This window comes from Ursus arctos, unplaced genomic scaffold (genome assembly GCF_023065955.2).
Source record: "Ursus arctos isolate Adak ecotype North America unplaced genomic scaffold, UrsArc2.0 scaffold_30, whole genome shotgun sequence".
Classification (NCBI taxonomy): domain Eukaryota; kingdom Metazoa; phylum Chordata; class Mammalia; order Carnivora; family Ursidae; genus Ursus; species Ursus arctos.
The window spans coordinates 24,809,859-24,831,701 of record NW_026622986.1 but is presented as its reverse complement, the minus strand read 5'-3'; the positions used below and the strand labels follow the sequence as shown (position 1 = coordinate 24,831,701).

Here is a 21,843-nt window from a genome sequence, read left to right as displayed (position 1 = left end):
GGGGAGAGGTAAGGAGCCCTTCCCTCTCTCTCTCTCCACCCCACCACCCAGAAAAAACTACTAGGGGCACCTGTCTTAGTCAGTAGAACATCTGACTCTGATCTCAGGGTCGTGAGTTCAAGCCCCACATGGGTATAGAGACTACTTTTTAAAAATCAAATAAAACTTAAAAAAATAAAGAATATCAAACTAAAAATCAAAAATTGTTGAACTCAGCAGAAACATCTTCAAGAGCTTCTGAGGAATGAATGACTTCTCAGTCACAGTCACCAGCTTTTCCAGCCCCCCTACCTATACAGAATAGGTTTGGTGAAGAGAGCAGTGGAATTAGAGGTGGTTGGAACACTCGGGAAGAAAACCACGTCCGGGACCCACAATAGGTGCCCAGGCTCTGCAGGTCACATGTCTCAACGCCCGGGAGGCACTCTCTTCTGTAGGAGGGACAGCTGCAAAAGTGAGAAGTTTGGTGCTCACATTGAACAAGCCATGAGTAGCAAGTGCCTCGTGTGTGAGGGCAGTGTAAGTGGCCTGGGGTGGGGGGCAAAGGAATAGACAGGGCTGTGAAGGGGCCTACCATCGCTATATGGGAAGGCACAATATTAACATGGAAAAAATTGTGCTTTCAGGAACAGTATCAGGTGCCACGTGGAGGTCCATGCCGAACCTCCGAGTCGGTACAGGAGCTGAGTTCAGGGGCTGCCCTGGGTTAGTAAGCAAAGATTGTGCACAGGTGGATTTGGTGTGAACCATGGAGCCTTATTACTAGAATTGGCCTTGGGAAACATTACTGTGCTTTGTTGATTCAATCAGCAACCTGGTTCTATCTGTGGCTCGCAAAGGGGGAGTTCCAAGCAGACACCAGGAGCAAAGGTCTGTTTTTCCTAGGCTGTCAGCACCAATCATCATAAAAGGGGATCCACTCTATTCGTTTGGTCTGCACTTTGAGTGCTTCCTATAGTCCTTTGAGGTTAGTCACTGGGCAAATAAACACTAACCCAGGGTAAATCCCCTTTACACCCCCGGGAAAGCAGCTGTTCCTCGTTCTGCCCAGAAGCCGTGATATTCCCGTTCTAGCTTTCATTTGCAACTCACCTTCGCTCCCACCTTTCCCAGGTGGGTCCACACAGACAAAAGGAGCCATCCTAACTCATCCCGGTGTTGTCTTTCTTCCACATCTGGTCCTATTGTGGGGAATGGATGGTTGCATATTTGTGAAACGAACGAATGGTCAAGAGGGACACAGATAAAATGGGAAATGAATTGTATCCTGATGGACTAGTTGGCGTGCACTCCAAAATGCATGAGGGAAATAACAAATTGTGCTGTCTGGTTTTCCTACTGAAGTTTTCTTTCTCTTTTTTTCATTTATTTTGTTATTTTTGTTATATTCAGTTAGCCAACATGTAGTACAACATTAGTGTTTGATGCAGTATTCAAGCTGATTCATTAGTTGCATATAACACCCAGTGCTCATCATCATAACACGTACCCTCCTTATACCCATCACCCAGTCACCCCAACCCCCATCCCTTCTGTAACCCTCAGTTTGTTTCCTAGAGTCCAGAGTGTCTCATGGTTTGTCTCCCTCTCTGATTTCTTCCCATTCAGATTTCGCTCCCTTCCCCTGTGGTCCTCTGCACTATTCCTTATGTTCCACATATGAGTGAAACCATATAATTGTCTTTCTCTGCTTGACTTCTTTTTTCAAATTTGTTTTACATTTGTGATTGGTTTGAGAAGGATTTTTGTGGAACAGTGTTCCATACACGCTATTTACACGGGCATTCCTTGTGTACGTTTTATGTCCAATTACCCCTTCATCCAGTTTCCTTAAACCCTGTCCGGGTTAGTCTTGCCTTCTCCAGTTGTCAGCTGGACCCGACCTTAAATAGGGTGCTCTCACAAAGCCACTGACAAAAACAGTCCAACTTGATTTAGGAAAACTTGTGCTTAGCCTCTTGACAAGAATGGGACTCTGTTATTTCTTACCAAATTGCTATTTTTAAAAATCAAGACCTATGTCTCTTTGCTGCCCTCAGCTGGTGTCGAAATACAGCACTGAATAAAATCAGTTCCCCCATGGGGCACGTGGGAGGCTGAGTGGATTAAGCATCTAGTTTAGGCTCAGGGCGGGATCAGGGTCCTGGGATTGAGCCCCTTGTTGGGCTCCCTGCTCAGCGGGGAGTCTGCCTCTCCCTCAGCCCCTACCCCCACTCGTGTGTGTGTGTATCTCAAATAAATAAATGAAATCTTAAAAATGAAATAAATCCCCCTGGTTCAAGCCCTTTAGAAAACCAAACTAAAACTCTCTCTGTTGTTTGAAAGAGTTTAGGTTTCATTCACAAATGCTGAAGGTCTTCAGCCGCCTTACTCAATAAAGTTTAGCAGATGAAGCCACCTTTGTCTTCCTTCTTCAGGAACCGAGAAAACGACTTGGGAAGATCTGGTCTATTTTCTTAAGGAGGCCGCTTGGGTTGAGAAGTCATGCAGGGAATCCTGCGTCAGAGCACGAGCATCGCCCTTATTTGTACTCCTCAGTGCCCTTCATTCCACCTGCCTGTGTTAGACAGTGTTCTAGATCTGACAGTCTCATGCCCTGAAGTCGGTGGGTGGTGGGTTTTCCAGAAGAGGGATGCAGAAGTCAGCATACCCTGAGTTTCAAAGGATTCCTTTCTGCTTGGGCAAAGAGCCAACTGAACGAAAGAAACGGATGGAACACACTTAAATTAGACATCAATCCCTTTTATTAGGTGCAACCCTCAGTTAATTTTCCCGAAAATAGTAATCGGCCACTGTTACATCTATTCATCCATGAAAGGAACAGCTCTGTGCTCAGAGCTAACCACGTGCCAGGAAGTACCCGATCTCCAGGTCGTGATTTGGATAACAAGGGATAGAAAAGATGAGGACAGCTTGTTAAGAAAACGTTTTCCCCAGGCACCTTGATTCGTTTGGGTTTTCTCTCAAAGAGCTCCAGCAGAGGGCTGCTCACAGGTTGGTCCTCTCGCCTTTCACCAGCCGCCCTCGAAATCTAAACACATCCTGGAAGTAAAGCCAAACCCAGTTAGTTGATGGAACACTGGGAATCTGTTGAGCATAAGACAAAGTCGATTTCTAGCATCTACCAACGGTTAAATGGAAAAACGTTGCTCAGCAGTCCTGTCAAGTAGTAAATAAACCATATTCTACGTCTCCAAATAATGTGCTTGCCCACGTCTAGAATAGTGTTGAACAAACTAAGAGAGCAAGTTGCTAGAAGGTCAGCCTGTGTTATTGGGCGCTATTGTTGACCACAGGTATCTCCAACCAGCTGAGCACTGTGTTTGGTCAGAACAGCCCACACTCCCCCATGTCCTGGGTTCGTTCAGGCGCTACCCCATTGAGTGATCTGCTCCCAAGTGAAAATGATGTCATGAGTTATGGGTTGAAAATTGCTGATTTGGGGATTTTTTTCCTTTTTCTTAAAAAAAATTCAGACTTCTTTGTTTCTTGTTTTTTTTTTTTTTTGAGCCGACAGCAAGGTCAGGTGGAAAGAATGGTTTTGGAAATTGATGTGACCCTTAAGTGTAGGTCTGTCTCTTACATCACTTTGGCCAACCTCTTGGGCTTTTCACGTTCTCTTTAAGAAGATGGAGTGAGGGGAGCCTGGGTGGCTAGTCAGTTAAGTGTCTGACTCAGGTCATGATCTCAGGGTGGTGGGATCGAGCCACATTTGGGACTCCTCACTCAGTGCAGAATTGGCTAGAGATTCCCTCCCTCTCCTTCTCCTCTCCCCTGGCTTGTGTGCTCTCTCTCTCTCTCAAATAAATACATAGGTCTCCAAAAAAAAAAAAAAAAGTGAGAATGACTGCTTCATGGGATTTGTGAAGAAAGTAGAACTTAGGGCTATGAAAGTGCTCTTGTACTTTACAAAGAACTATGTAGCAGAAGTTGATATCATTATTCTAAGTAAAGCTGAGAAACTATATCTGTGAGACTAACATTTAAAAATAAATACAGGAGGTGCATCTGGGTGGCTCATCAATTAAGTGCTGGTCTTTGGCTCAGGTCATGATCTCAGGGTACTGGGATCAAGCCCTGCATCTAGCTCCCTACTCAGCAGGGAGTCTGCTTGTCCCTCTCCCTCTTCTGCCCCTCCGCCTCACCCCGTCTGCTGTCTCTCTCTCAGATATATAAAATCTTCTAAAAAATAAAATGAAATAAATACAGGAGGCAATTCATCTATCACAACCCTGGCAAACCTCAAACATAATGTATGCATTTTTTTTCTGCTTTAAAGTTCAGAGTATTGCCTGGAAGCCCCAGTTGACAAAATATGATGCCTTCATAAAGCATTTTAAGTATTGGATTGAGGGAGAAGGACAGGACTGTCTACCACCTGCAAATGTGAAATGAGAGCCTTTTCAGATACAGGATAGGTTCATACATTCTAAAGGAAGAAGTGAGATTCTTAAGCTGGGAAGGAGTTTCAGCAGATGACTCCCAATGGCACGGTAGCCTAGTGCTGGCGGACGGTACTCTTCACAGTACCAGAATACCCGGAGTTATCACGACACTCCGTCTCCTTGGGGGTCCTGTCACCCCCATAGGAAATGCACACATTTATGATTATTGCAAATTAAAACATAGGATCAGCTTCTTGGTTTGGAGGCTAAAGTGGACTTTGTCTACAAAGTGAATATATTTCTTTGCCTTGACTATAATTAGTCTGGTGAGCATCATCAGCTTTGCATGTCCACTAGTTACAAACAAGGACTTTACAAGTGATGTGTATTAAGTATGAGAGCATATGAAATAATGTCTCATGTCCCATATTGATAAGCATCAGTGGTTTCTGGAATCTGCTCCATGAAACTCCAGATGCTAATGGACCCAAACAAAACCCTCCGTAAGAATGGTTTTCTGGGAATCTTACTGGATTTGCCTATGTGTAAATCCTCTGCTCTGTGCACATAAAGGAGACCTATGGGGACAGTCCAAACTTTTAACTTTCCTTCTGTGCGTTCAGAAGGTAGCCTTTGTCCTTCACTTGCTGTCCTCCAGATCTATTTTCTGTTTCCACCTGTCTGTCCTAGAACAGGACAGCCTGCATAACACAGGGTGGCCAAAGACATAGAGAACCGTGGGACGCTCAGGTGCCCCAGCCTGGGAAGCAAGAACAAGCTGAAATACACTGTCATTCTTAGTGGGTCTCAGCAATGCTTCTGCAAGGCACTCTAAACAAAGCACATTATACTTCCAAATTACATCAGGTATGAGAATTATTAAGCATCTGAAGAAAAGAAGAAAAAAAAATATCTTAACCTGTCATCTCACACAAACGTACCTTCAGGCTGGTGTCCTTTGGAATTCCATATATTTTGTTTCCTAACCCTACAACCTCCCTCTCAGCGATTTCTTGACTGGTGCCTTTCACATCAATGTAGTGGCAGTCCGCACTGGCGAAATGGCAGGAAATTATCTGTGCCGAGTGACAGGATGAATATTGGGAATAAAAATTCCATTAACACCAGCAACCAAACAGGGAGACTTCTTTTAGAAAGTCAGCTATTTCACTCAGCATTTGGTTTCTAGAATGTTCCATGGTGTTCTGTATTAGTCTTTTCAGGGTTCAATAACTTTTTCCCCCCAGGTACAGTTAAAGGCTAACTGAGAAATACAAGAGATTTTTAGCTCCCTGCAATACTTGTGTTCAAAATGGGCAGGCAACATAATGACATGAGTAAGAGGACTTTACTTTTTAACATGTGATTTTTCTGGGTGTGGATGTCCTCAGGTCCTAAACAGGAATGTGTTCCAGGGTTCTTTATCATCTTCTTAGTCAGAGAAGTTAGTTAACTCAGTTGAGTTTGTGCTGAGTTGTTACTTCAATGGCTACAGATCATGAAAAAAAATCCACAAAAATACCTTGCAAACGAAAATAACATACACACCCACCCCTTTGAAATCAGCCTGACATTTGAAGTCCAATTCACATACGATCCCCATCTTGTTTCCTCCTGAACGTATGATGGAGCTTACTTGGTTCTCCCCATTCTTGAAAGACTTACAAGTTGATCTAAACTTAAAACTCACTTTCCTAGACTCAAGTTATTTCTCTTGAGGTGACTATGCCTACTGGAAGGTCTGCCTGCTTAGCCCAGAACATCAGATCTCTAGGCAGTGGAGTCAAACTCCATTTCCCACAGAAGCTCCCCACCATGCCAAGGAGGGGTGACGATAAGACCAGAGGGGAAAATCGCACACCCATGTACATGTTTTCTCGTATTTTTTTAAGGGTTCATATTTTCCCAAACATTAAATTAGTTGGAAAACCACTGAAAAATAGCAAACTCAGGGTATTAACACTCACATTACTTGGGTTTTTTTTTTAATTATGTAACTTTCATTTTCATACCGTAATCATTTTACACTCAACTTTTTAACATGGAATCTTTCAATATGTAGTTATTCTATCTCAGTTTATGATCCTGATCATATGGCACGTAATATAACTTTCTGACTCATGTACACTTTCAGACAATTTGTCTTTGCTTCCTGTTTTTATACACACTCATACACATAAATTTCTATTTTTCATTTCAAGTTGAATTTTGGGGCTAAGGATACATGATAAAAGGCCTAAGTTAGTGAAATCAGGTACACTCATATTATTTGTGTCATTATGGCTATATCCCCTGGTTGCACACTTCTGATGGTCAGGCTGGTGGAGAGTCTGATCTAGTCTTTATTTAAAATGTTGGCATTTTGTTCATCATGGATATTTTTTCGATTAATTTTGATTTTTTAAATACTACCCTAAATTATCATTTATCTTGATTGCTGAGGGTTTTCATTGGCACCGTCCCCCGAACCCCCATTAAATTTTGCCCCAGAAGAGAGTGCTTCTTGCCTCACTGTCATACCAGCCCTGTCAACCTAATAGAAATGTGAATGAATAGAATGTGAAACCTGGTAACTAACTCTTGACTTCAGGGAGAAAACAGGACTTGCTGTGACAGACTGGAAGGCTTCACTCAGCCCCAAAGAAGCAACCAATATTTAGTATCAGGAGCCATGTTATATGAGGAATGTGAGTCCACAGTAATGTCAGATCTGCTGAACTTTTGAGAAGTGAGAAATCTGGGACTATCAGAAATTTTGTCAATTTTTAATGTAAGCAATGAGGTTTTTATAAAACATTCTGGGGCTAAAAACAAATTCTGGGACTCAGGAGTGGAAAATATGGTTGCCTGCAAAATCTGAGGTCTAGGCAGCCAATTCAGAGCCATTGTTTAGATTCGATAATGGTTTTCCGAATAGCAAAGCTATTATAAACTTTCCTCTTATATGGTTACTGTGAGCTATATACATTCCAATTTTTGTGATTTTAGTATCTCAGCCATTGTTTCTGCCTCCAAAAGCACAGGTTGTGGGCTCTCAAGTATGTTCCTTCTCTGAAGCAATTCTATGAATGTTCATAATTCAGTGTCAGTAGGATTGGGATCCTGAGGTCACCGGGCTTCTTACTGCTATGAGTAAAAAAGCATGAGGGAGCAAATAGATTCCCTGGTAAATAAACCAGACTAAAGGACAGTTTAGTTCAATGACACAAATCTCATGAAGTTTCACAGATCTTGACATTTTTGTTTCTAACCTATTCATCTTTGGAAAGTAGAGTGACATGAATGCATACCTTCCGGTATCCTTGAGTTCTGTTGCAACCAGATCCATGGATGAGCAAAGGATGAAAGAAAACAGTGTCCCCCTTATCCATCACAAGGTGCACTCGGGGGCTGTTTTCATCATAGTCCTGGATCCCGTGGAACAATATGTTAATTCCTCCCTGGAACACATAAGAGAACTCAAGTCTGTATTTGAGGAACTCAATGTTTGAGAATTTTATCAATGACTCATTAGGTAAAGCAAAGTTTTCCTACATTCTGCCAAGAGAGAGAGATAAATGTTTTCTTAAAAGAAACTGTAAATATCCAAAAGCTTCTCAGATATCTGGTTGTAAAAGTCACATTGGGATATTGAAATCATGGATTTGGGGGACCAAATGAAGAATCTGAAATTTCCACTTACCCCTCATTACTGAATTGTAAATAAAGACCTAGACTGACTTTGCATTTTGCGATTAAGGCGGGAGATCCCCTTACCAGCCTGAATCTGTACTCACTGATATTCGCCTCACCTGGAACTTTGCCTAAATCATTTTGCTATTACTCAGGACTTCCTCTGAGAAGCAAGCTGTTTTCCTAAGCCAACAGAGAGAAGATGCTCAAGTTTCCTCAGCTCAGAAAGCACTCATTTCATACTCAAGTAAAGAAAGAAGAATAGTAAATTAAAACATTGTGTTTTTCTTATAACTATTTCCAAAGTTCGTTGTTGCTTTAAGTAATGGTTATGGGGGGAACACCATATCCCATTGCCCTTCCTAAGACTCTCCCACATTCTTCTGGGGGAAGGACTGCTTTCCTGCTGGACTGTGTTGGGACATGGATCCAGTGCACTTCTCTCCTGTCCAGGGCAGTATGTGACCTAAGCTAAGTAATCTGACCTCCCACTGCCATCACTTCATCTGAACAGAGAATTGATCTAAGGCACTGATCATGGCTAAGGTTCAACTGTCCCCACCAGGTGTCCCAACCTGACTGCTGCCACTGAACAGTGATTCCTACTTTCCTGTTTACCAGAGCCAGCCAGCCATTTCTTGACTCACCATGTGCCTACAACCCTCCAAGACACTCACTTTGGCTTAAGTCAGCCACAACCCACTTCTGTTGCCTGCACCAAACATTCCCTAAACCTCAACTCAATTTATGAATCTCACAGTTTCAGATTTTATATCAGAATCCAGACTCAAAGATTTTCACTTAGCACTAATCCTCAGTGCCAGAATTCTAACTAATTGAGACAGAAGTCCTGAAAGCCATATTCTTTACTTCCTACAGAACCGCATTCATTCTTCCTGCCTTAACAACACGTGCTCGTCTCATTCTGACCATCATTATGGGGTTTCCAGACCTTATTGTCTGATACCTAAAAGACTCCTAGTCTCCTCTCTGGTTTCTCTGCCTCTGGACTCCTGACCTCCAGTACCTTCTGCTCTAGACCTCGAGATTATCATTCTTGAAAAGCTGATTTGATCTCATCATTCATGGGTGCAAAAGCATTTAATAGTCTTCTAACATCAATATTCAATCAATAAACCATGCAACGGGCATGCAATGGGATACTACTCATCCTTCCCCAGCGCCTTCGTTGGTCTAGCAGGAAAGAGATGATTCCTCCCTCTTCTTTATCCTAAGAGCCATCGATCAGTGTGTAAGAATTACTTGGCATTTGACATATGCGTCTGGTGTTGTGAGTGTTTCTGTATGACCTCTGCAATGAGGCTTGATAATCTCAGATCCTATATAGCACCTACCAGAGTTCCCCACACTGGTCAGCTTTCCAACACTTGTTGAAAGAAAAATGATTATTTTACCTAACATCCTTGAATTTTCCCTGATCCTAATTCCAGAAACCTAAAACCATGTTTTACTAAGAAAGGAAATGTGATCTCATTGTTAAAGGTCTTTATGGAATCTGATTCAATATCAAAACAATAAATACTCCAGGTAAGATTTATCCCCTCGGGGCTCCTGGGTGGCTCAGGGAGTCGGGTGCCTGACTCTGGATTTTGGGCTCCGGTTATGATCTCAGGGTCCTAAGATCAAGCTGCATGTTGGATACTGCTCAGCAGAGTCTACATGTCCTTTGCCCTCCCCTTCTGCCTCTCTCTGCCCCGCCACCTCTCTCATGTGCAAATATCGCGAACTCTCTCCCTTTATCGCTCTCTCTCTCTCTGGGTCTCGGACTCAAATAAATAAATAAATGAATCTGAAAAAGATAGAAGAAAGAAAGATTTATCTTCTATGCAGACGTACCTCCCACTTGGGATAACCATGTGGCTTCAGGTAGCCTTTGTGTGTGCCTGGGAGCACACACAGGCAGCCATTGTTCCGGTCGACGTGCTCCATGGCGGTCCATGCACAAACTATGTCATTGCTGGGCCTGAAGGGGAAATAGTGCAGATCCTGGTGCAAGGGATGGCGGGATGTCTTCTTGCCTGAAACAGAAGCGGCTGTTAAGACACACCTGAACCTCAGAATTTGTCTCCTTTGCCTGCAAAACCAGAACAATGACCATCCCCACAAAACCCAAGCAACTGAAAGGACACTCTAGAAAATCAGCCTGGAGAGATAAGCACCAAATTGGAAGAGCAAAGCCACAGGGTGACTCCAGAGCCCACACTTTTCTTCTGGGTTGCTGGAAGCCGAGGACTCACTCCATTCTCTAGCAACTCATAACATGTCATGATCTCTATTGTGCTTTATTCCTTTGTAACTCTGGTTTGGACACTGAGCCTAGTGTTCAAAACAAGTTTGATTAATTGAAGAGAGTAATTTAAAGTTCCCTGTTAGCCTTCTCAGTGGCTGATACAAACACTATCAATGAGCTAAATTAATAAAAGGCCTCCAAGAAGTTCCTCGAGGAACTAGAAGCACTTTGCTGCACAGTCACTCTGTAGAAACAGAGACCACAGAACCACATTTACATGGTTCCCAGTTTTGTGCTCTGAACCTGATGTTCCCCAACCCCCAACCCCGACCTCTGTAATCAAGACATCCAGGGTAGGAGAGATTTGGTGGTGCTATAGGCCAGTCACATAAAGCTCTCCTGGCCTCTTTTTCTCCAGAAAAGGTGGAAAGTGATAAAGGACCTTGAAGGATCAATTTATTACTCTTGGTGGAGTACAATTTCTCAGCATGGCCCAAGAGCGGGATGGCTTTAAAAATTCAGTTTCCTGGGGGTGCCTGTGTAGCTCCGTCGCTTAAGCATCTGACTCGTGATTCCGCTCAGGTCTTCATCTCAGGATCATGAGTTCAAGCCCCGTGTTAGGCTCCACACTAGGCTTTTAGCCTAGTTAAAAAAAATTTTTTTTAACGCAGATTCCTGGGTTTTAGCTTCCAAATCAGTTTCTCTGCGAGTGAGATCTTAGGAACTACATTTTAGCAAACACAGATATTTTAAGAGCAACTGTAGTATGGGTTTTGTAAGAATAGTTTTAATTTTGTTGGTAATTATAATGTCTTCAGTCTGGAAGGCCGAATTCACACTATCATTGGTGAGAATGGATAACAAAATTTAGAGGTGAAGATTGTAATAATAAGAGCCTATGGTATATGAACAGTCATGTTTATTAAAACAAACTTTTGAGTAGCAAGGCAGTCTTCTGAAATTCTAACAATAACGCTACAGTTAACATCTGAAATCACCCTGGTACTTCACTATTGTCATGATGTACGCTATTTCAAGGCTTAAATAAAAGGACATAGATATTTATTTATCAAAGTTTAGCAGTTATACACACAGGTATAGTTAGAACACTGTAAAGTTTTTTCTTTCTTTCTTTCTTTCTTTCTTTCTTTCTTTCTTTCTTTCTTCCTCTCTCTCTTTCTTTCTTTCTTTCTTTCTCTCTCTCTCTCTTTCCCTTTCTTTCTTTCTTTCTTTCTTTCTTTCTTTCTTTCTTTCTTTCTTTCTTTTTCTTTCTTTCTTCTTCTTTCACTTCTCCATAACAAATAAGACCTTTACCAGAATCTGGAGGTTTGTTTATCAGCATTGTATGCATGGCCATGATATTGGGTCCAGTGAAGCACTCCACATATTTCAGAACCTAAGAGAAAAGAGGAAGAAACATTTCATGAGAAATCCAATGCACAAAAGTGGCACAAAGTACAATTATCCGTACAAAAGCCAAGATGCTAAGAATTAAACACTTGGTAGGAGTTCCCGGCTGGCTCAGTTGGTAGAGCATGCAACTCTTGATCTGGGGTCGTGAGTTCAAGCCCACATTGGGCATAGAGCCTACTTAAGAAAAAAGAAAAGAAGGGACCGTGAGAGGCCCCTACAGGTGCAGCAACCAGGCATAGCCCAGAGGAAAAGAGAAGAGCACCTGGACCCTTCACAATCAGAGCACAATCAGACCATTCCACAGCTCTTCACTGAGGGCTCCAAACCTGGCAGAGTGACAGGAAATGGAGGCACTGTAGGGAATGAGATGAGCAGGTCCCTGCCCCCATAGAGTCGCTATCCTGGTGGAGGAAGGGTGTTCAATAATGACATGGGCACAGGGGCTGGAGAGCATGGGACCCAAAGGCCTGAGTTCGGCCCGAGCTCTGGCAGCTGGGGGCTACCTCCTTGCATCTAACCCACCGAGGGAGGCGTACATGCAGGAAGGACTTGGCGTTGTATGCCTACTACCTGCCAGGGGCTTTCTGCATCAGCCCACCTACACCTCACAGTGACCCCTGAAAAGTAATGCCCTATGAATGAATCATTAACGTGAATACCCCATTGAAATAAGCCTGAAGCTAATAAACTGCCAAGTGGCAGAACCAGTTAAATGGAAAAGATATTTTGTCTGACTCCAAAAAATGAAGCATATTCTACTGCTTTCTCACTGTTTGACCCCATGTATAAGGAATATGGGCAACTGGAGCATGAAATGCTTGAAATGGTACCAAAGTCCTAGGAGTCAAACCTCATACTTTTTTGTTTTAATAAGGCGTGTCAACTTTGGGGATTCCCTTAAGCCAGTATTTTCTTTCTTTCTTTTTTTAACTAATCTCTAATCCCACCATGGGGCTCAAACTCACAACCTCAAGATCAAGAGTCTCATGCTCCCGCGACTAAGCCAGCCAGGTGCCTCCAACCAGTAATTTCTAAACCTCAGTGACACTCATGAGCCATTTTACCATTTCTATCATACTTCACAGAGCTGCCCAATATAGTTAGCCAATAATTTTCCTAAACTAACTCGTGTCTTTTCCTGATTTATTCCTGAGGTCATAGGTTAGATGTGCTGGTTATTTTTTCCAATACACATAAAAATAAATACCCAACTACTAAAATCATGCCCACTTCCTAAAAATCACTGCATGAGCCAGCAGGTGCATGGTTCACACTTTAGGGAGGTGGGAAGCCTGGATGTCCTGGTCGTGCTTAATCTACCCTGTGTTGCCTCTCACTTTCAAGCCTTTCCTCCTTGATCGATGCTCACAAGTTCCATTTCCAAAGCAGGACTTGAGTTTGGGAAGAGTGGATGGTTCAGAGGGGCCACGTCCCCTCTCGTCCCCAACCCGAGGGGCTGGACATCATAGGTGGCTTACCTGTACAGTCTCTTTCATGAGGCAAATTTTCTTTCTTTTTTTTAAACTATTTTTTAACTTTTGTTTTTTAAAGATTTTATTTATTGTTTGAGAGAGACCGAGAGAGAGCAGTAGGCAGAGGGAGAAGCAGACTTCCCACTGAGCAAGGAGCCTGATACAGGACTGAATCCCAGGACCCAAAGATCCAGCCCTGAGCTGAAGGCAGACTCTTCACCGACTGAACTACCCAGGTATCCCATTTTTTTAACTTTTCTGTGGGGGGGGGTTGTTTTCTTTTGGGGGGTGTTTTTGGTTTTAAGTAACCTCTACACCCAGTCTGAGGTTCAAACTCACAACCCAGAGATCAAGAGTCACATACTCGGGGCACTTGGGTGGCTCAGTTGGTTAAGTAGTGGAGTCTTCATTTCGGCTCAGGCCATGATTTCAGGGTCCAGAGATCCAGCCGCATGTCAGGTTCCGTGCTCAGTGGGGAGCTTGCTTGAGATTTTCTCTCTCCTTCTCCCGCTGCGCCTCCCCCAACTCCCGCCTGTACTCTCTCTCTAAAATAAATACATAAATCTTAAAAAAGAAAAAAGTCCCATGCTCTACCAACTGACCCAGCCAGGAGCCCCCATGAGGCAAATTTTCTAATAGCACTTGGGGTTATAATTTCTAACATGAGCTACATGCAAAGTGTCCTTTAAACCATTCTACAGAAATGGTTCATTAACTGTGGTACATTTATGCAATGGGATGCTACTCAGTAGTTTAAAAGTATGATATAGATTAATATATAAGTGATATGGAAAGATGTCTAAGATCTATTATAAGTTGAAAAAACTTGGTGAAACCAATATGTTCCCACATGACACAAAAGGTGGGGGTATAGAGAGGCACCTGCCGTGGAGGAATTCTCGCTGAATGCACCAGAAAGCTCGGCAGAGAGTGGGGCTGGCAGGTGGGAGACTTTCCTTTTCATTGTAAGCCCTCCTGTACTATGTAGATATCTTTATAAATATGAATTACTCTCAAAGAATAATTTTTTAAAAATGAGTTTCAATCTAAACACAAACTTAAACCTCTACTGACCAGAGTCATAAAACCAAAAGAAACAACAAACGGATGTCCAGGGAATCAGATCTGCAATGTCCTTCCTGTTGATATGCCCATGTCCAGAGTGAGAGAACTCTGTCTCTCTCTAAGGCAGAATTCCCACCCTTCTCAACCAAGGATAATTACCAGACTCCAGAGCAGGGTTTCTCCATCTGGCCACTACTGACATTTGAGACTGGATAATTCATTATTTGGGGGAGGGGGGTTTCTGCACGTTATAGGATCCCTGGGCTCCATTAGCAGCATGCCCAGCCTCTGGACCTTAGAAGCCAGCAGCACACGGTCCCCACCCAGTGCCACCCCAACGTGGCTCCAGGCACCGCCAGATGTCAGCCCCCAATTGAGAACCATTGCTCACCAGGCACAAGACAAGGGGCCAGAGAAAGTGTAGGCAGCAATTCCAGAGACAAGCATGCAGATGGGCTATTCACTTAAAGGAAAAGAAAACTCAGGAAGGTTCTCAAACCTCAGGGAGAGTGCAGTATCTGAAGAGTTCCTCATCTTCTTGGAAACTTTGTACTTTTGAAACTGTCCTTTCACTTGGAGCATATTCTGATTTTGCAATAATCACATCTCTCATTATCATCATTTGTTCTGGTTTCACCTCCCCTTTGCAGATCCTTTCAAACTCGTTCCTAGAAAAATAAATTGGCAGATGATGCCATTACCGCAGCCTCCTGGCACCTCCCTGGCCTCTTCTGTGGAAAGATTCTCAAAGATTGGGGTGGGGGGTGTCTCTGCACCAGGCTAACCTCCAGGCCAGGCTTGGTAGTTCTGAGGAAGGGAAAGGGAAAATGGCCAGCTCAGAAGCCCCTGTCTCCTCACTGTAAGGCCAGTATTCACGTATTCCTTAGCCTAACAGAACGATGGGGAAACTTCTGTGATTTGGTTGCACCTGAGTGATAATGGCAAATACTGCTCTCATACTTACCATAGGCCAGGGCCCGTTCGAAGGCCTCTGTGTGTACTTCACCTAATTCAGTCCTCACAGCAAGGCTAGGGTATAAGTACTATTATTATCCCCATTTTACAGGTGCGAAAACAGAGGTGTGCAAAGTTGCCCCAGGACACACAAGAGAAGTGGTGGAGCTAAGATGAAAGCCAGCCAGTCTGGCTCCAGAGCTCATGTTCCTAACCACTTCCCAATGAGCCAATCACTGAAAAATATCTGAACACACATGCTAATCTTACTCACGTTCCCATTGCAAACATACAACGTATTTCTGTAAAATAAGGAAGGGTCACTGTACCTAAAGCGTTTAATATCAGCATCAGATACCAAATTTTTAATGACAAGATACCCATTTTCTTCATAAAATTGTCTCTGTTCTAGGCTTAGAACATTATTATCCCGAGTATACCTAAAGGAGAAAAAAAATTTCAAGTAAGTCCAGCAGAAAAATCATACCCAACAATATGTATCGAGAGCCTGACACACGTTCATACTCTTCCACCCAGCATTTCTATTTTTTCTTCACTCTAAGGAAATAAGCTGAACATTTCTTTTTAAAAAAACAAGTCTTTGAGGTTAAGGTTTATTTTGTTTAGTAATGTCTATACCCATTGTGGAGGTCGAACTCACAAACCAGAGATCAAGAGTCATATGCTGTTCCGACTGAGCCAGCCAGGCTCCCTTAATCTATTTTTAAAAACGGTTTGAATCCAAAACGTTAACTACTCTTGTCACCAAAAAAAAAAAAAAAAATAGAAGAATAATTAATTAATTAATTACATCCATTCAATGGGATAGGACTTAGGCATTAAAAATTAAGAGCATGGGGAACGTGGGTGGCTCCGTCAGTTAAGCTCAGACTGGTTATTTTGGCTCAGGTCATGATCTCATGCGTCCTAGACTGAGCCCCACAGTGGTCTTCGGGCTCAGTGGGGAGTCTGCTTGAGATTCTCTCTCTCCGCACCTCCCTCCACTTGCAATGTGTGCACTGTCTCTCTCTCTTAAATAAATAAATCTTTTTTTAAAAAATGAAGAGCATATAATAGCATGGACAATGCTTAGTATAATAAAATATAGTTAGATTTGTGTAAAACCAAGATACTACTTGAAAAATATGAAAAGAAATAAAAAAAAATTTTTTAAGTGATTGTCTTTATGTAACAGAATTGTGGATGCATTTTAAATTCCTTTTAAATTTCTGATTTTCAAATTTGTTCTGTAATGACTGTATGTTTTTTCAGGTGGGAAACAAATTCAATGGATTTTATATTTTAAGTTGTCTAGATCATACATTCTCAGAAGAAATCACAGTGACAAAATCCAAATAAGTACATGGCATGTGCACAAACTCAGATCACCCCATCCATTCTTCTAGATCAGAAATGTGGCTCTATGAGAATAAACCATGGAGATCAGTGTCTTCCCCTACAAAGGTAATTTAAGATAAACCAAAGATACTAGCTCACATAGCAGTAGGACCACAAACTACAGGCTAACTTAAATGAGGTATAACATGCTTGAATCTGAAAAATCAGATTATACCCTTCTGAATTTTAAAATACATATAAAAATTAAAGTCAAGGTCTTCAAAATTTTCCTGGTTCTAATTAGAACAAGTTCTGGCAACACACAATATGTATAATGAATTTTTTTTTAAAAAATGTATTTATTCTATGTAGAGATAGGGAGAGACAGCAAGTATGGGCAGGGGCAGGAGCAGAGGGAGAGGGAGAAGCAGACTCCCTGCTGAGTACAGAGCACGACCCAGGGCTGCATATCACGACCCACGAGATCATGACCTGAGCCAAAATCAAGAATCAGACACTTAACTGACTAAGCCACCCAGGCGCCTCTATGTAATGAATTTTCACCAGACAACATGAGATGTATTTTATATCATAATTACCACTAGGAAAAGCTTTATATACACTGTATGATTAAAAATGACAATTCGATCTACTTACTGGAATTGTGGAGTCTGGAAACTGTTAGGAGAAACAGCCCCTGAAGTGGGGTGAGCTACCTAGGATGTGAATTAAGGCAAATAAAATGAAATTCAGGAGTCTGCCTTTTCTAGAAACAACAGTCTGCCCTGGATTAGCTCTCATCGGGGAAGACTGGGTTACACACATAGCCGCTTACATCATTTCATTTCATGAAGGTCTGAGGAGGGGCCGGAAGTCCCAAGAGCTTTATCACCATTCCTGCTGCCCAGAGCAGGAGACCTAGACCCATTGTGCTCAGTAACTGAGTCCACCGTCACCCAACAGAAAATGCCTCAGCCCAGACTTGACCCATACTCTTTACCTCATAACTTCCACTGGTTTATTCCACGTGACTATTCCTTCCACTAAACTGCTGAACAAACAAAAATCATAAGGTTCGAATCTAGAAGTAACGAGAAATGCACTCTTCCAAAGAGGTACTGAATTTAGTGGGAGTCCAGTCCACAATCAGAGAAACTGTTTGGCTCGTTATTCCTTAAAAAACAACAACAAAAAGTCTGTTAAAATAATCAGTGTGATCCACATAGTTGAGTATAATTTTAAATATCTTTAAGAGCTAGAAATTCTAGAAATTCTTTCTAGTTTTCTACCCAGGGAACCACAGATCATTTACTTAGCATTTCCTTCTTCTTCTTTTCCTTTTAATTTTTTTCATTGTCTCTTTATCTCAAGGAGCGACTGTCACAATGTCACTACTCATAACCATGTTATTTTTGTCCTGTCTTTACATAACTGGGGACACTATAATCCTCTGTTCTCCATGAGGCAGAGAGGTTAATGACCTTCGCCAGCTACTAGCAAGATGTGGTGGACAGAATGCAATATTTCAGTCCCAATTTCTTCTCCCTACCATTGTGGGTTTTGGTGGTGGTCGTTGCTTTCCTCAGAGAGTTTTTTTAATGATGTGGAACTGTGTCCTGTGCATACTATATAACGTTAGTGAAACGAAAAAATGGAATCAAAAAGCTGTCCACCCGGGATGGCCGTAATTATGGAAATACATAGAAAAGAAACACACCAAAAAGTTGGCTGATAATGATCCGCGGTGAGGGGTGGAATCATAGGTCATATTTGTCTTCTTCTGGAGGCATCTCTGCATTTAAAAAATGCGTTGTGTAGATGCTTGAAAACCCTGCCTTGAGCCAGAAGCCACGTCTCTTTAGAACCACTTAAGGCGGGAAGAAACTGCCACAGGATTTCCAGGATTCTGCGTAAGCCCCAACCACACACACATTCACCGACCATCTGAGCCGAGCCGTCCAATACCAGAGCCCCGGCGACGTCTGTCTCCTTAAATTGAAGAGAATGAAAATGAAAACTGCCCCTCGCCATATTTCAAGTGCTCAATGGCCACATGGGGCTCGTAGCCATGGACCTGCACAGTGCTGGTGGAGAACATCTCCACCATGGCAGCAAGTAGAGAGGCTAGCGCTCTTCTAGCAAACACAGATGAAAAAAATAAGCTCTCACCTCAACACTATTACAGCAAGAACCAGCGGGATCCAAATATCAAAAAAAGAAAAATGAAATTTTTTTAAAGTAGGCTCACTGTCCAGCGTGGAGTCCAGTGCAGGGCTTAAAGTCACAACGGAGATCAAGAGCTGAGCTAGACTCAAGAGGCAGATGTTTCTCGGACTGAGCCACCCAGGAGGAGCCCCAGAATATCACATTTTCATAGTAGTCACAGACTGGACCTGGAAACCTTCATTCTGGCTCTAGTTATCCCCAGTCCCAGAATGTTGGGGGTTCTCACTGTTGGGCATGTATCAGAAACAAACGAAAACGACTTGATGGGCCCCCCTCCCAGGTATGTGGATTCCATGGGTCTGAGATGAGCCCAGGAATCTGCATGTCTAACAAGTTTCCAGGGAATGTTGACATTGCTGGCCCTGGGAACGCACTTTGACAACCAGTGCTTTACTTAAATGTCTTTGGTCAAGAGTTTTAATCTCTCCTGGCCTCGGTTTCTGTTCTCTCCCTGGTCAAATGAGATGACATAATCACCGTTGTCAGTGTATGGACAGGATTTTAAGCTGACAGTGGTTCCTCTACATCTTGGCTTGGAACTCAGCCTGGAGAGCAATCATAGTAATAAAAGAAACAGCTCCTAGAAGCATTTTTAGGAAAGAGTTCAGGATCCTGCACACAGCAGAACAGAGCCTAACCATGTTGCTCAGGGAGAATCGCATGCAGTGTTTTCCCCGCTGCTTTTCAAAAGTACCCCCTGAAGTGAACACTAATCGGAGCAGGAGAACCGATTCTATAAAGCGATGTGATGTACCTGTCCCGTAGTGACATCCTCGGGGATCCGGCACGGGGGCCCCACACATTGCCTCGGAGAGCAACTTCTGAAGGCCCAATCAGGAGAGATCGCATCCACTCCTCGGGGTTCACACAGCTCTCTCCAAGGAAGGAAGAGCCAGAGGGTGCCGGCCAGTGTCCCGCCAGAGCGCACTGCTGCCTGCCTACCTGCAGGCCCGCCCGCCCGCTCGCCCGCCCGCCCGCTCGCCTGCCTGCACGCCTTGCTCCAGGCAGCTCTGCGCTCCTGTTTGCGGTGCGACTGTGCTTCGCATGTCTCGGGCTCTGGGCGGTCGGGTCACGCGTGGCCAAGTGCAGAAAATGCCACCGTAGCTGAGCGCAGGCCCCTCAGTAAGGACTGACACATCCCCTGGCAAACCAGGGAAACAGGCCCCCAGAATACCCCGAATAGCCCCCGCCCCCTGTCCGCCCACCCCCTCCCCTGGCCGCCCTAGGAGCCCTGAACAGCTCCGCCCATCCCGGGGACGCGGTGCGGAGGAAGGGAAAGAGCCGGCTGGGCGCTGAGCCCTGGAGGCCACCACACTTGCAGCCCGAGCCCCGCGGAGCCCAAAGGATACGGCGGCCCCGGCCCAGCGCTGGCCGAGGTGTCCCAGCACGATGCGCAGGCGGGCGCCAGCACGGGACTGGTTCATGATTCAGGCGAGGAAACAGTCAGCCAGGCCTAGGTCCTGTCTCTGGGCAGCGGGCGGGGCGAGGAGCAGAGGCGTCCCTGGCGGAGAAGGGGGAACTCCTAGGTTTCTGGGTTGTGCGGAGATGCCTGGAGCCTCCCGGGTCCACGGGCTGGGCCACTTTACTGTGTGGGCTCCGTGCCCACACACGCAGCTCCTGAGTAATCACAGAGATCCTCCCTGACGCGCACAGCAGGGAAAATGCTTTTGAAGGGTTTAGTAACGGATTCAGGTCGCCCAATGAGAAGTGAGCCAAAACACAACCCACATTCCCAACAGCCTGGTTTCAGTTGTTTATTCCACGTGACTGTGCCTGCCTCTCTGAGGCTGACGTAACAAGTCAGATGTTCAGCCCTAGAAGTAACCTGCAGTTCAAAAGAGGCTTTTAATCTATTGGGAATCCAGTCTGAAATATTAGAAACATACTGGCCCTTCCTTAATAATAATTTTAAAAAGATACATGAAATAAATGACTCCCTGAAACAGGTCGATCCACACAGTCTAGTATTATTTTAAATTTCCTAAAGAACTAGAAATTCCTTTTCTTTATTTATTCTTTTAAAGTTTATTTACGCAATCTCTGCACCCAATGTGAGGGTCAAATTCAGGACCAGCACATCAAGAGTAACACATTCCCCCCACCAAGCCAGCCAGGTGCTTGCCCTTTCCTTCCTTCCTCCCTCCCCCCCCCCCCCCCCCGCTTTTTTCTTTTTCTGTTTCTTCTTTCTTTTTCTCTCTTTCTTTCTTTCTTCTTCTTCTTTCTTTCTTTCTTTCTTTCTTTCTTTCTTTCTTTCTTTCTTTCTTTCTTCTTTTCTTTCTTTCTTTTCCTTTCTTTCAACATTTCAATTACTTTGGGGACAAGTATACAGGATACCTCCACCACCATCAAGGTCATAACCATCTATCACCTCTCAAAGTTCCCTCCCACACTCTTTTTCCTCATTATTTTGTGTGTACGTGCTAAGAACACAACATAAGATCTACTCTCTTGGCAAATTTTCAGTAGATAATGCAGCATTGTCAGCTATGGACACTATCCTGCGTGGTCGAGCCCTGGAACTATTTACCTAGCATAACTGAAACTTTGTAGCCTTAAACCGTCCCCTCTCCATTCTCCCCTCCCTTAACCCCTGGTAACCACCATTCTCTCTGCTTCTATGAGTTTAACTCTTAAATTCCTCCTGTAAGTGGTAGCAGGTAGTATTGGTCCTGTCACTGGCTTATTTCACTTACCATTTTGGCCTCAAGCTGCATCCCTGTTGTCACACATGGCAGGATCTCCTTCCTTTTTAGGATTGAATCATATTCCATTGTGTGTGTCTACCCTACTTTCTTCATCCTTTCACTTGGTGACGGACACTTAGGTCGTTGCCAGATGTTGGGTCTCGTGAAAAGTGTTGCAGTGAACTTGGGAGTCCAGATACCTCTTTGAGATCTAATTTCAATTCCTTTGGCTGTATACCCAGAAGTGGGATTGCAGGATCATATGGTAGTTCTATTTTTAATTTTTGGAGGACCTTCCATAGTGTTTTCCATAATGGCTGTAAGAACTAGAAATTCTTTCTAGAACGTCTTTTCCATCCAATCTCTGCAGGTAATTGGCATAG

At 43.6% G+C, this 21,843-nt stretch overlaps 1 protein-coding gene across 6 annotated transcripts; it reads right to left on the bottom strand.

Moving 5' to 3' along the window:
* Positions 1-2,726: 2,726 nt before the first annotated feature.
* On the bottom strand, positions 2,727-21,595 carry LOC125282808 (phytanoyl-CoA dioxygenase, peroxisomal-like). Of its 6 annotated transcripts, XM_048219516.2 has the most exons (10): positions 21,470-21,595; positions 20,126-20,601; positions 17,208-17,266; positions 15,542-15,652; positions 14,758-14,926; positions 11,623-11,704; positions 9,915-10,096; positions 7,676-7,825; positions 5,327-5,461; positions 2,727-3,042 (listed from the first exon to the last, which is right to left on the bottom strand). In XM_048219516.2, the coding sequence occupies exons 2-10, from the start codon at positions 20,198-20,200 to the stop codon at positions 2,989-2,991; spliced, it is 1,017 nt and encodes a 338-aa protein (XP_048075473.2). In that variant the 5' UTR covers positions 20,201-20,601; positions 21,470-21,595; the 3' UTR covers positions 2,727-2,988. The 6 variants fall into 6 exon arrangements, with proteins under 6 accessions (XP_048075473.2, XP_048075475.2, XP_048075477.2 ...); XM_048219518.2 differs by lacking the exons at positions 17,208-17,266; positions 20,126-20,601; positions 21,470-21,595 and adding exons at positions 17,551-17,723; positions 18,268-18,534; XM_048219520.2 differs by lacking the exons at positions 17,208-17,266; positions 20,126-20,601 and having other exon boundaries at positions 21,470-21,593.
* Positions 21,596-21,843: the final 248 nt, after the last annotated feature.

Excerpts from the sequence above, each read along its gene's own strand:
- LOC125282808 (XM_048219516.2), bottom strand. The coding sequence starts at position 20,200 with ATGAACCAGTCCCGTGCTGGCGCCCGCCTGCGCATCGTGCTGGGACAC. Across the intron at positions 10,097-11,622 it reads AAACAAACCTCCAGATTCTG|GCAAGAAGACATCCCGCCAT; the intron begins GTAAAGGTCTTA and ends CTTCTGTTTCAG. Across the intron at positions 3,043-5,326 it reads CAAAGGACACCAGCCTGAAG|GATGTGTTTAGATTTCGAGG; the intron begins GTACGTTTGTGT and ends CTTTACTTCCAG.